This window comes from Mandrillus leucophaeus, unplaced genomic scaffold, assembly GCF_000951045.1.
Source record: "Mandrillus leucophaeus isolate KB7577 unplaced genomic scaffold, Mleu.le_1.0 Scaffold182, whole genome shotgun sequence".
Lineage (NCBI taxonomy): Eukaryota > Metazoa > Chordata > Mammalia > Primates > Cercopithecidae > Mandrillus > Mandrillus leucophaeus.
In genome coordinates, this window is record NW_012101832.1 from 209,612 (window position 1) to 222,216 (window position 12,605).

At 54.7% G+C, this 12,605-nt stretch overlaps 1 protein-coding gene across 1 annotated transcript in view; it reads right to left on the reverse strand.

Annotated features, from left to right (window-relative positions):
- Positions 1-109: 109 nt before the first annotated feature.
- The window catches only part of KCNQ4 (potassium channel, voltage gated KQT-like subfamily Q, member 4), a 54,679-nt gene continuing 42,183 nt past the window's right edge, over positions 110-12,605 (reverse strand). The window contains exons 10-14 of the mRNA XM_011977623.1: positions 7,732-7,952; positions 5,612-5,711; positions 3,652-3,783; positions 1,007-1,136; positions 110-486 (exon numbers count right to left, since the gene is read on the reverse strand). Of these exons, the coding sequence (XP_011833013.1) occupies positions 274-486; positions 1,007-1,136; positions 3,652-3,783; positions 5,612-5,711; positions 7,732-7,952 (796 nt within the window). The 3' untranslated portion in view covers positions 110-273. The remainder of the gene's footprint in view (positions 487-1,006; positions 1,137-3,651; positions 3,784-5,611; positions 5,712-7,731; positions 7,953-12,605) is intronic.

Here is a 12,605-nt window from a genome sequence, read left to right on the forward strand (position 1 = left end):
TGGAGTGGGCAGGGCACTGGGGGGCCCAGAGGCCTCGGGACAGCCGCTGCTGCCGCCCTCTGGGCGACCTGGCATCTCACGCTCCTGAGGTGGCGAAGGAGCGCTGGCACCCACAGCAGGTACCACGCCCACCCAGGCAGCTCAATACTGCGTGTGGCCTCTCTCCCCGAGAGGGAGTGAGTTCAAGTACGAGAGGAGTCCGGAAGCCTCAGAGGGCGGTCGGAGCGCCAGGCCGGGGGCTGGCCGTGTGCTGCTCTGCCCCTGAGAAGTCCCTTAGTCCATGTTGGTGCTGACCGAGCGGGAGATGCTGAGCGTCTGTGCGGAGACGGAGATGTCCTCGTGGTCCACAGGGCTGTGGTAGTCGGAGGTGATGTCGGGGTCGAACAGCGGCACTTGCACAGTGCCCAGGCTGGCCGAGGTGCCAGAGCGCAGGCAGCGCGAATAGAAGCCCAACAGCAGGTCCAGCTTGTGCTCGATGGACTGCACCTGGGGATGGGGCGCAGCTGGGAAGCGGCGCCTGGGACCCGAGGGGATGCGGCCGGGGGCGGGGCTTGGGTCTCCGGGCAGAGCCTAGCTGGTGGAGTGGGCGGGGCTTATCTGGGGAGCACTAATCCCGCTTGGAAAGGTGGAGCTGGCTAGAGAGAGGAACGAAGCTGGGCACTGGTGCATAACCGGGGAGTGGTCAGGTGTGATCGATGGGGATAGTCCACGAGCTACGGCGACAACTGAGAGGCGGGGTCAAATGGAGTAAGAGGATCTGAGGTAGGCTTATCTGAAGCCTATGGGCGGGCTTATGCAACCTGGGGGGCGGGGCTTAGCAGGAGAGGGAGGGTTTATGGGAATGTCTGGCGGCGGGGACTGGGGCTTCGGCCGGGGAGGGGGCTCTCAGGCCTTCTCCCGGACACTTGGGCTGCGGCTGTGGGAAACACACCCTCCCCGTGTCCAGTCACCGCGGCCCCCAGAGCTTCTTGGTATGGCCAGCTCCGCCACCCCATCCTACACTCACCTGCTTCTCCACCTTGACGACGCGTCCCATCATGCTTATTTCATCCACCACCTCCGCGTCGGAGGGCCCCTTGTCGCCCTTCTCCCGGGCCTTCCGGTCCCCGGGCCCCCGACCCACAATTTGGTCCACCCTATGGGTAAGGGAACCATCAGAGGGCCCGGACACACGCCGCCCCTCCCTTCCACAAGAATTCTAGGTTGCCTGATGAAGGAGAAGGCACGACAGGCAATCTGAGGGAGGGGCCATTGTCCTGCCAGATGGAGGCTGAGTTGGGGGTGGAGGGACTAGTCCCTGCTCTGGGGGTTCTCCATTGGTCAAGCAAAGGCACCACACACAAACCTGACAAGTAAAACAACCGCCTGGTGAAAGGAATGGAAATGGTGGACTGGGAGGCCCAGTGCAGTGGCGCACGCCTGTAATCCCAGCATTTGGGGAGGATAGCGAGGGAGGTATCACTTGAGCCCAGGAAGTTGAGACAGACTAGGCAACATAGCAAGCCCTCCTCTCTACAGAAATAATTGTTTTTTAATTAGCTGGTCATGGAAGCTCATGCCTGTGGTCCCAGCTACTCAGGAGGCTGAGGCTGGAAGATGACTTGAGCCGGGGAGGTCCAAGCTGCAGTGCGCTGTGATTGCACCACTGCACTCCAGCCTGGAAGGCAGAGCGAGACGCTAGCTCGAAAAAAAAAAAAAAAAAAGATGGACTGGGAGAAAGGGGAAAGAGGATGGGAGGAGTGGACACATGTGGGAATGTGACTTTTAAAGTGGGTGGACAAGGCTAGAACTGATCTCACCTTATTTTTCTGCTCTCCTTTGCAGCAAAATTCTTGAAAGTGTTATCTCTATCCTCTACCTCCAATTCCTTTCCTCCCCCTCTCTCTTAAACCTACTCCAGTCAGGCTTTCACCCATGCCATTTCACCAAAACTACTGTTGTCAGGTTTTGATCAATTCCTGTCCTCATTTTACTTGACTTACTAGCAGCACTCCACACATCGGATCACCCCTTCTTCCAGCAAACCCTTTCTTCATTTGAAACACCACCCCCTCCCAGTTCTTTTCCTTCTTCCCTGACCTCTCCTTCACTGTCTCCTTTGTTAGTTCCTCCACTATCTCTGCACCCTGGAAACACTGCAGGATCCAAGGCTCACTCCTGGGACCTCTATTCTCTATTTACTCCACTCACTAAGTGATGTCTTCAGATCCATAATTTTCAATTCCTCTACACTTTTGACACCAAATTTTCATCTCCATCCTGTACTTCTGCTCTGCTCTCCACACTTCTCTATCCAACTGCCACATCAACACTCTGCTTGAATGTCCGGTAGGCATCACAAATCCAGCACCTCCCAAATCTCCTGACCCTAAACTTGCTCCATTCATTGCCTTCTCCATGTCAACGAATGGCAACTCAATTTTTCCTCTTGCTGAAGCCAAAAACCTTAGCTTCATCCTTGACTGTCTTCTTTCTCTTAACACCACATCAGAAAACCCTGTCAACTTTGCCTACAAAATGTATCTAGAATCTGACCACTTGTCCTGCCTCTGCAGCTGCCACTCTGTTCCAAGTCTCCCCACAGTCTCATGCGTGGAAGTCTGAAGCAGGTTCCTCATTGGTCTACCTGTGTCCACCCTCACTCCACTAAGTCCATCCTCAACACAGCACCCAGGTTGATCCTTTTAAAAGACAATTCAGATCTTATCAGTCCTTTGCACAAAACCCTCCAATGCTCGCAGCTCATCCTGGATGAACACCAGCATTTTGCAGGGGCCTACAGGGCTTTACACTCTCTGAGTGCTGTTAGCCCTCTGACCTCACCTCTTACCTCTCACTCCAGTGCAGCCACACCAGGCTCCCTGCTGTGCTGAAGCCAACACTCCAGCCACTTGCCCCTCTCAAGTCCTTGGCACTTGCTGTTCCTTCTAGAACCTTCTCACCTATTTAAAATTGCAAAGCATAACAGCCTGACCCTTATTTTCCTCCTTAATATTTATCGTCATCTGATATATTCTAATTTTACTTATTTATCACTTCTTCTCCTTCCACTAGAATGAAAGCTCCATGAGGGTGGGAACTCTGCTGAGCTTTCTGCCATATTCCCACAGGCTGGCAAGTAGTAAATGCCCACTGACTATTTCTCAAGTGAATAAATGAATGAGTGGACAGTGAAAATGCAGGCCAGAAGAGAAGAAGGGCAAGGTGCAGGTGATACGGGTTTGGGGGTGAGGATTCTTCCTAATGCTGGGTCTACCGGAGGGATGTGGGAGGATTCCAGAGGCAAGAGGTGGGCGGTGAGGACAATTTGCCTATTCTCTTGGGAGATGGGAGGTCAGTAATTATTTTAGGCTGATTATTTTAGGACCAGGAAACCATTATTCTAAACAAAGCCCCCAAGGCATATGAGTCAATAGGGCTTGCACAGAGGACCCACCGCACAAAGAAACTATGGTTGGGTTGTTTTTCAGCCTTGGGACGGGTGCTGTGTCTGGCCTCAGGCTGGCACTGCAAGCCAGGGACCTCCTCAGTCTAGAAACTCAGCTGCAGCAGTGAGCCCTTCTGGGTGCTCTGGAGTTGACCTCAGACTTCATGCAGGGCTGGGGTCGCTGCCTCCCTGCCCCTGCCTCCCATCAGGCCCAGTGCACCCACCGAGTTTGCAGGCTCTTGATCCGGCCCAGCATGTCCAGGTGGCCTGCTGAGTACTGCTCAATGACGTCCTTCACGTCGTATGGTCGCAGTGTCTCCTTGAATTTCCTTTTGGCCACCAGGAACTTGAGAATCCTGTTGGGGGAGGGGGCTCAGAGGGAGTGTCCTGTTCGAGCAGGGATTCCTTCCCAGCCCCATCTCCATCTATTTGCTATCCCCTTGTCCAGCACCAGGGCACCTCCTGCTGCGTCTCCCAGCCTCCCCTACCTCCAAGTTGCAGAAACACGGATGAGGTGGAAAGGGGTTAATCCACTAGCCGGGGTGGAGGATGGGCTTCAGAGCACCATGGTATGAGAAGACAGAGAGGAGATTAGCCTCGAGAAGGAGGCTGGGGTGTTCTTTGAAGAGCCCTGAATCCCTGGCAGAGATTGGGCACTGGGACATTGTGGGGCAGACACATCAATTACTCCGCTGTTTTTTTTTTAAAGAGATGGGCAGTCTCACTATATTGCCCAAGTTGGTCTCGAACTCCTGGACTCAAGCAATCTGCCCACCCTAGCCTCCCAAAGTGCTGGGACTACAGGCGTGACCCACTGTTCCTGGCCGAATTACTCTGCTTTAGCATGCTGGCTCTGCCAGCCTATGTGGAGAATACCCTGGATGGGCAAAGGCGTGGGTAGGGAAACTAGCTTTAGGGGACGGGGAAGGAGATACGGAACAGCTTGGAGCAGTTCAGGAGGTGGGGCTAAAAGCCTCCCTGGTCTGAGTCCAGGATGATTGCCATGGCTTGGGTGACCGAGTGGATGGTGGTGCCACTGCCTGAAATGGGTACCGATCCAGGAAGAGGAGCACGTTTGGGGCATGCTGGCTGAGAGGTCACTGGGGTGGCCAAGGAGAGCTGGCTTGGGTCAGGGGGCAGGTCAGGTACTATGTTCTCAACACCGGGCACATGGAGGGGAAAGAATGGATGGGTGAAAAGGGGCAGAGGCCTCAGACTCTGGGGGGTAGTGGGGACAGGTCCAGCTGACTTTGATTTTATATATTTATCTATTTAGAGACAAGGTGTCACTCTGTCACCCAGGCTGGAGTGCAGTAGCTTAATCACGGCTCACTACAGCCTCAAACTCCTGCACTCAAGCCATCCTCCCACCTTAGCCTCTCAAGTAGCTGGAACTACAGGGGCACACCAACATGCCTGGCTAATTTTTTTAATTTTTTAATTTTTAATTTTTTTGCAAAGACAAGGTCTCACTCTGCTGCCCAGGCTGGTCTCAAACTTCTGGCCTCAAGTGATCCTCTTGCCTCAGTCTCCCAAAGTGCTGAGATTACAGGCATGAGCCACCGTGCCCAGCCTGACTCTATTTTTAAAAGGAATACAAAGAAAAGAGGCTTGTGGGAAGGTGTACAGCCAGGGAAGAGAGTGGGGAGCCCAGAAAACTAGGAAGTTGAGGGGGTTTCTGGAGCTAGAGAGGCAGGCTGGTGATGGAGGCTAGGCTAGGACTGCATACCAAGGAGCATGGAGGCCAGATCCATGCCGAGGCCGTGGCCCAAGGGCTCAAGAGACCCTGGTCCCTGCTTAATTTCTGAGGCAGGGGGACAGCCAGTAGAGCAGGGGCTTTCAAACTTTTTTGATCAAGACCCACCATAAAAATACATTTTTTTTTTTGGATACAGAGTTTCACTCTTGTTGCTCAGGCTGGAGTGCAATGACACTATCTTGGCTTAATGCAACCTCCGCCTCCCGGGTTCAAGTCATTCTCCTGCCTCAGCCTTCTAAGTAGCTGGGATTACAGGCGTCCGCCACCACGTCCGGCTAATTTTTTGTATTTTTAGTAGAGATGGGGTTTCACCATGTTGGCCAGGCTGGTCTCAAACTCCTGACCTCAAGTGATCCACCCGCCCAGATGGGAAGCAGCAGTGGGTGGCACACGGAGGGGGTACTCACCTCAGGCCTCAGTCTTACCTGACGGAGCGGATGACTGTCTTCACAGCAGGCATGACGTCGTCCACCGTGAGCTCACACTGGTAGCCCTTCTCCTCTGCTACTTCCTCTGAGGGGGCCTCTGAAAAGGCAGGGATGGGGCAAGTGGCCCACAGAAGGGGCCACTCCCAACCTCCCATCCAACCCCTGTATGCCAAACCACCAATAGAGTGTCCAATAGGAAGACAGACGCCCAGAAAGGGTCCAGAACCTTCCTGGAGGCTCTTGTGTCTCATACCCCGCCCCCACCCCCCGCCCCAGGGTAGAAAGCCCCAGTGTATTGCATGCCCATCTGCCCTGGTGGCCAGTCAGAGTGAACATCTGCCCTGGTGGCTAGGTGGGAGCTGCTTTAGGGCACAGCTGGTCCAGTCCAGGGCAAGTTTGTTGCACAAAGCCCTGGAGGAAGGCCCACTGGTCCCACCTTGCAGAACAGTGAGCCCCAGAGAGAAGGGGCTTGATGGCACTGCATGTAATCATGCACACAGTCTTCTCCTTCAGCTAAGACGGAAGGACACCCAAGCCGCTGGCTCCCTGGCCCAGCTCTGCTACTATGGAAGGCCCTTAAAACAAAACATTATGGCCGGGCGCGGTGGCTCAAGCCTGTAATCCTAGCACTTTGGGAGGCCGAGACGGGCGGATCACAAAGTCAGGAGATCGAGACCATCCTGGCTAACACGGTGAAACCCTGTCTCTACTAAAAAATACAAAAAACTAGCCGGGCGAGGTGGCGGGCGCCTATAGTCCCAGCTACTTGGGAGGCTGAGGCAGGAGAATGGCATGAACCCGGGGGTGGGGGTTGCAGTGAGCCGAGATTGCACCACTTCACTCCAGCCTGGGCAAAAGAGTGAAACTCCATCTCAAAAAAAAAAAAAAAAAAAAAAAATCTTCCCTGAATGAGGGAAGCTTCTCTGAGGCTAGTGCCCGTGTTGCACAGAGAGGTGATGTTCTCTTCACCCCACAGGAGCAGTGGCAAGAGCCTGGACAGCTTCCAGGACAGGGAAGGGAGGTCCTGGGCACCACCCATGCCCAGGCTTCTATGGGCAGCACCTCTCAAAGACTGGTCTATGGGGTTCTGTAAACTCTGAGGTGTCAGCCAGGCAGCATCTTGAGAGCTGACACAGCACAGGTAGAAATAACATGGCTGGGTCTCCTGCCTCCAAGGTCAAAGGGGGAGCTGTCCCCATTCCCCATCCTTGTGCGCTCACCCCACCTCTCCCCACCCAGGGACCTAAAGTATGTCAAAGCTGCGAGAAGTCTTCCAGGGGGCTTGGTCCAACCCTCTCATTTTCCTGAAGCGGACACTGAGGTCGTGTCCTGCCTAAATCACAGTGCAAGTCTCCAGCAGAGCCAAAACTCAAAAAGTGACATCACCAGGTCCACAGTCTCACATGTGCAGCCTGGGCTGCGGTGAAGAGGGGGAGGCAGAGGGCATGGGCTCTGGCGCTGAATAGGCCTGCTTGAGGAGAGCAGCTCTGCCACTCATGAGCTGAGAGATCACAGTGCCCACGTCTGTAAAGTGGGGACAAAAACAAAGCCCACTTTCCAGGGTCGCTGGGAGAAGTAAACAAGATAAGCCAGTGTTGAGCAGTGCACAGTCAGGGCTCATCAAGGATGCATTCCTGCCCCTTCCAAAGTACGTTTGTGTTTAGCTATTTGTTGAGCACCTACTATATTCCCAAAAAGTCTTCTGTTCACCTTCCATGGATTATCTCATTTAATACTCACAATAATCCTAGGAAGTGGATGCTATTATTGTTCCCATTTTATGAATGAGAAGAATGAGGCCCAGAGAGATTAGGTCACTTGCCTAAGATAAGTGACAAAGCCAGGATTCAAATCCAGGCAGCCTGGCTCCAAAGCCTATGCTGCTAATCACTATGAAATGCCACCCTCCACGTGATTCCCAAACAGTCTGATGTCCATTTTATGGCAGAGCAAATATTATAATGCCCATTTTACAGATGAGAAGACCAGTGCCCAAAGATGGTCAATCAGTTCCAGAGCTGAGACATGAGCCAGATCTTTCTGCTCCCAGCCCAGACTGTCCCCGCCCTGCTGCCCTCAGCCGGCCCTCGATCAGTCTCAGCCCCCCGGGGGCTCACCCTCAGCAGAGGTGCGGGGTTTGAGTCTCAGAGATGCCCGGAAGCGGGTGCGGTCATTGAAGCTCCAGCTCTTCTGCACCTTGGTGGGGCTGCCGGCCTCACCAGCCTGCTCACTGCTCGGGGAGGTGGGCATTGTTGGAGGCGCCAGATGCTGCTTGGAAGGACCCGTCCGCCGCTGGGAGCTGCCCATGCGGATGCGGTCTTTGATGCCCATCCGGCTGCTGGCAGGGCAGGCAGGTTGGGAGAGGGCCAAGTTAGCCAGAGCTGGGGGTGGGGTGAGTGGGGACAGCTGACTTAGGACTTGGGGGTGGCTGTTAAGTCTTGATTCCTCACCAAGCGGAGACTTCTTGGGATGGGACAGGGATGTGGTAAGGGAGGCCCTGACTCCTACAAGAGGCTGATTCAGGGTCAGTTGAAGCAAATCCTCTCCCCACCACCCACATCCCACCCCTCATCACCCGGACAGATAAGGGACGCACAGGAGACAGATGTCAGAGTGGAAGGAGTGGGAGAAATTCAAAAAAGAAGTCAGAGACACAGACAGGAGGATGTGGGAGCTGGGCCTGGCCCAGGTGAGTGGGCAGAGGGTGGGGGCGGTGACCCCTTTGGGCACAGACAGGCTGCTGAGGGTCGGAGGCTCACTGGGCCATGCACACGGAGGTAGGCCTCCAGTCCTCACTGTACACAGGGGCAGGCTGTGTGGAGTCGAGGGTGTGTGTGTGTATGTGTGTGCGCACGCACACACACCTTGTGCACACACATGTGAGAGTGTGGGTGTACAGGCACTGGTGTGTATACATATGTTGGCATGTGTGTACATGTGTCAATACATATTTTCGTCCATTCCCCCACTGCTGCGGCTAGCTGATCCCACAATTGTCAGGTCAGGGTTTTAGGGCCTCGTACAGCTGTGCAGGCAGTGCAATGCAAAATAAGGACTCCATCACACAGACTTCCATGGAATGGTGCCCTGGAGGTGTGCGGTGTGATGGCCTACTGAAGGCCTCGGCCCCATGGGTCTAGCTGCTGGGCCCACGCGTATGCCCAGACCATGCCTGGTTCCTGCCCTCCCAGTGAGGGTCTCTATTTGATAACCTGTTCTTCTGTGGTCTCTCCCACCTAAGTTCAGCCCACCTTAATTGACATCCTGCCTGTGTGGTCTTGGATCCCCCCTAAAGACCTACCCCCGATACTGCCTACTGAGCTCCCTGTTCAACAGCATTTACACAGTCTGTGTGCATGTGAACACATATGTGCATGTCCACACATGCACTCAGACTTCCCTTCCCACATCCAACTCCCCACCACATTCCCCGAAACGTTGGAGGAAGATAAGTTAGCAGAGGCCTCATTCCCCAGGACAAGCCCTGATTAACCATGATCTGGAAGAGTAACTCTGTGTCCAAGAGGTTCAAGGACGATGTTATGGCTGTTTGGGTAGGACCTATGCAAACGTCCTCCATCCCATGCCCTGTGACGTCACCGCTGCCTCCCCTGCTGTGGTTTGCCACTAGAGATTCCGACAGGTTCAGGTTCAGGTTCCGGTTCAGGGAGCCCCACCCCAAACGTCTGGGGCCCCAGATCAAGAGAGCACCAGCCAGCCTTAGAGGAGACCTGAAGTGGGGCAGGAGTTGGGGGAGGACACTGTGTCACCTACTCTCAGAGGCTTTCAGATCAAGGGTTGAGCAGAGAAGAGATTCTGGTTTCGGTATTGGGTGGGAACTGGGGTCTCCCATGCCCAGGGCATGGGGTGGAGGGGGGCAAGCCAAGGTGCTGAAGTGAGGGAGACCTCGAAACCAGGGGCACCTTCTGGAAGGTGGCCAGGATGTAGGGCCATCCTTAGGGGTGGGGGCCTCTGCCCAGAGGGGAGAGGTTAATAGGTCAAGGATGGGGGCCCTGCGGATATCAGAAGGACAGGGACAGTTCCCACTATCCAGCATGCTCTCCACTGGCCCAGGACTCCATCGACACATCCCAAAGACTCCAGTCAAAGTTTGAGTTGGCTCTCCCAAACTTTCCTCTACAGAGCCATTCCTGCAGCCTCCCTCATGCTGGCAAGCACCCTCCACCCTGCCCGGTCCGTGCAACCCCTTCTCCTGTCCTCCATTCCTCCAAGGGGGAGGGGAAGACGTGCAACCCCTTCTCCTGTCCTCCATTCCTCCAAGGGGGAGGGGAAGACGTGCAACCCCTTCTCCTGTCCTCCATTCCTCCAAGGGGGAGGGGAAGACGCAACCCCTTCTCCTGTCCTCCATTCCTCCAAGGGGGAGGGGAAGACGTGCAACCCCTTCTCCTGTCCTCCATTCCTCCAAGGGGGAGGGGAAGAGAAGAGGGTGGAGAAGGCCGTGACACTTTGGCCAAGGGCCTGGAACTCCACATCACTGTGCCCAGCACATAAGGCACCAATGGCATTCTGGAGAAGAGGGTGACCTCCCTGTCACAAGAAGTAATGCAAGCAAGGCCGAGCTTGCACGCAGCAGGACTTATGGAGGAAGGAGTTGCACTAGAGGCCTTGAAAAGTCCCTTTCCAGCTCTGATTCTGTGGTGGTTGAGGAAGCTTCCAGTCTGGTTTGTGGGGTTCTGAAAGTTTCCAGCCAGCCAGAGGCCCTGAGCTCCTTTCTAATGCAAGAAGGCACTGTTCTCAGGAGTGGGCCTGGATTCCAGTTCCTTGGGTAGGGCCCAGAAAATGGCTCATATCAGCTCCTCTGAGTCTGAAAGCTAAAAGAAGGTGGAAGGAAACCTGGCACACAGTGGGCACCAAAAAGCTCTTTCCCCTCTCAGGCTCTCAGAACGTGCAGGGGCCCATCAGGCTGCCTTAGCTCTTTCAGTCCGCTCAGCCACTGTGTGTGGTGGGCTGTTTTTACCATCCCTATTTTATATACACGGAAAGAGGAGAGAAGATTTGGCCAAGGTCACAGAGCTCCTATGAGATGGAGCAAGAACTGGAACCCAGCCTTCTCTGACTTCAGAGTCTGTATTCTTTTTCTGGGTCAAGCAATCAGGATAGGGTATAGAGCAGTGGTTCTCAACTGGAGCAAGTTCCCCCACTCAGGGGACATGTGGCAATGTCTAGTAGGTAGACATCTAGTAGGTAGAGGCCAAGGGTGCTCTTCCACATCCTGCCATGCATGTGATAGTCCCAAGCCACAAAGAATTATCTAATGTCAATGATGCCAAGGTCAAGAAACTCTGGCTAAGGATCTGTTGGTGCCCTGGGAGAAAGATGGGGTGGGCTTGACTGTGGCTGCCCTGCTGGGGACGCCGAGCTCTGCCCAGGCTGCCCTGCTGGACCCAACCCCTCGAACTCACTTCCACAAGGACTTTCTTTAGGGCCTCATGATTTGCCCTCCCAGGGCCACTCTCACTGGGGAAACAGAGGCAGCCTACCACTTCTGAAGCCACATACAGCTGCTCTTCAGGGACTATAGAAACAGCCTTGCCACTGGCCTCTGCCATGGCTGTGCCCTTCCTGTCCACACCCTCCGCCGTCAAAGGAGGCTTGCAAAGTGGCGGGCCTGACCCAGAGACGCCTTACCTCAACCCTTCAGCTCAAACTGAACCATGTCCATAGCCATGGTTTCTAAGCTATGGTTTTTTGGTTTCTTTTAATAGGTAAATACGATCTTAACTGCTGAACATACCAAATCAAATAAGGTGAACATTTATTGGAGCCAGGTCCAGTTTTAGTGGAAGCAGACCCTATTTACATCTGCATTTTACATCTGAGGAAACTGTGGTGCAAAGGGGTCAGGTGATTTGCCCAAGGACACATGAATAGTGGGTAGTAGCTAGATTGTGGTCCAGAACCCACATTTCTAGGAAAAAACACCTCTCAGCAGAAGCACACATGGGCAGCCAGGAGCCCTGCCACTCGTCTCCTAGCTCCAGGACCCCAGCCCACAGGGCCCCAGAGGCACCTTTAGAAACCCAGAACTCCATGAACTCAGGTTGCCAAGCATTCCAACAGGGCGAAACTCACACTGGGCTTTTGGTTCTGCATGACCCAGCTCTGCTCCCAACCTTAGCTCTGATGTCCAGTCTCAGGGGGGCCAAACTGGGCTGCCAGCTTTTTTCCCCATGCTGCGCTCCCTCTCGCCTCCTTGCTTGGGTCCATGCTGCTTCGCTGGCCTGGAATACCCTCCCTGAAACCCACTGCTTTTAGGGCTTCCTCTGGGTTGTGTGCCTGACCCGGGCTCCACAGCCCCTGAGCTTCTTCCCTTTGTTGCACCCATCACACTCAGCTGCAATTACTCTTTGCAACTCTCCAAGGACGATGTTTTATTCATCACCATGTCCCTAGTGCACAGAGCAAGGCCTGGCACAGGGCAGGTACCAAGGAATGCCACGGAGATGCAGCTAAAAGAGCTGGGGTCCTGGAGTTGGCAAAGGTGCCAAACCCAGTTCCTTCAGGCACCTGCTAGGTCCCCAGGTGGGCAGCGGGGAGACAGAAAGTTAAGCTCAAGGCCTGGCAAAAGTCAGAGTGAGAAGGACCCTCAGAGGGCCTCTAGTTCAATCTGCCCATTCCACAGACAGAAAACTGAGGTCCAAGAAGGGAAGCAATTTGGCCAAGATCACAGAGGGCGTCAGCAGCAGAGCCAGCACACATCCTTAAGGCTCCTGCACGTGCCCCTCCTGGCACTCTGGGCCCATGCCCCTGACCTAGCAGAGGCATCCCAGAAAGGCGAGGGGTTCACCGGGGACCCAAGGCAGACGGCAGGCGGCAGGCACATGCACCTTGTCCTTGTTCCATCCTGTCTCCTCTCCAGCCCCCAAATTGGGTGGGGCAAGGAGGAGTGGGGACGGGAGGAGCAGGCGAGGGGGTACCTCGGTCTCCAGCTGGCGTGGATCCGAAAGAAACTCCGTTTATTATTAAACAT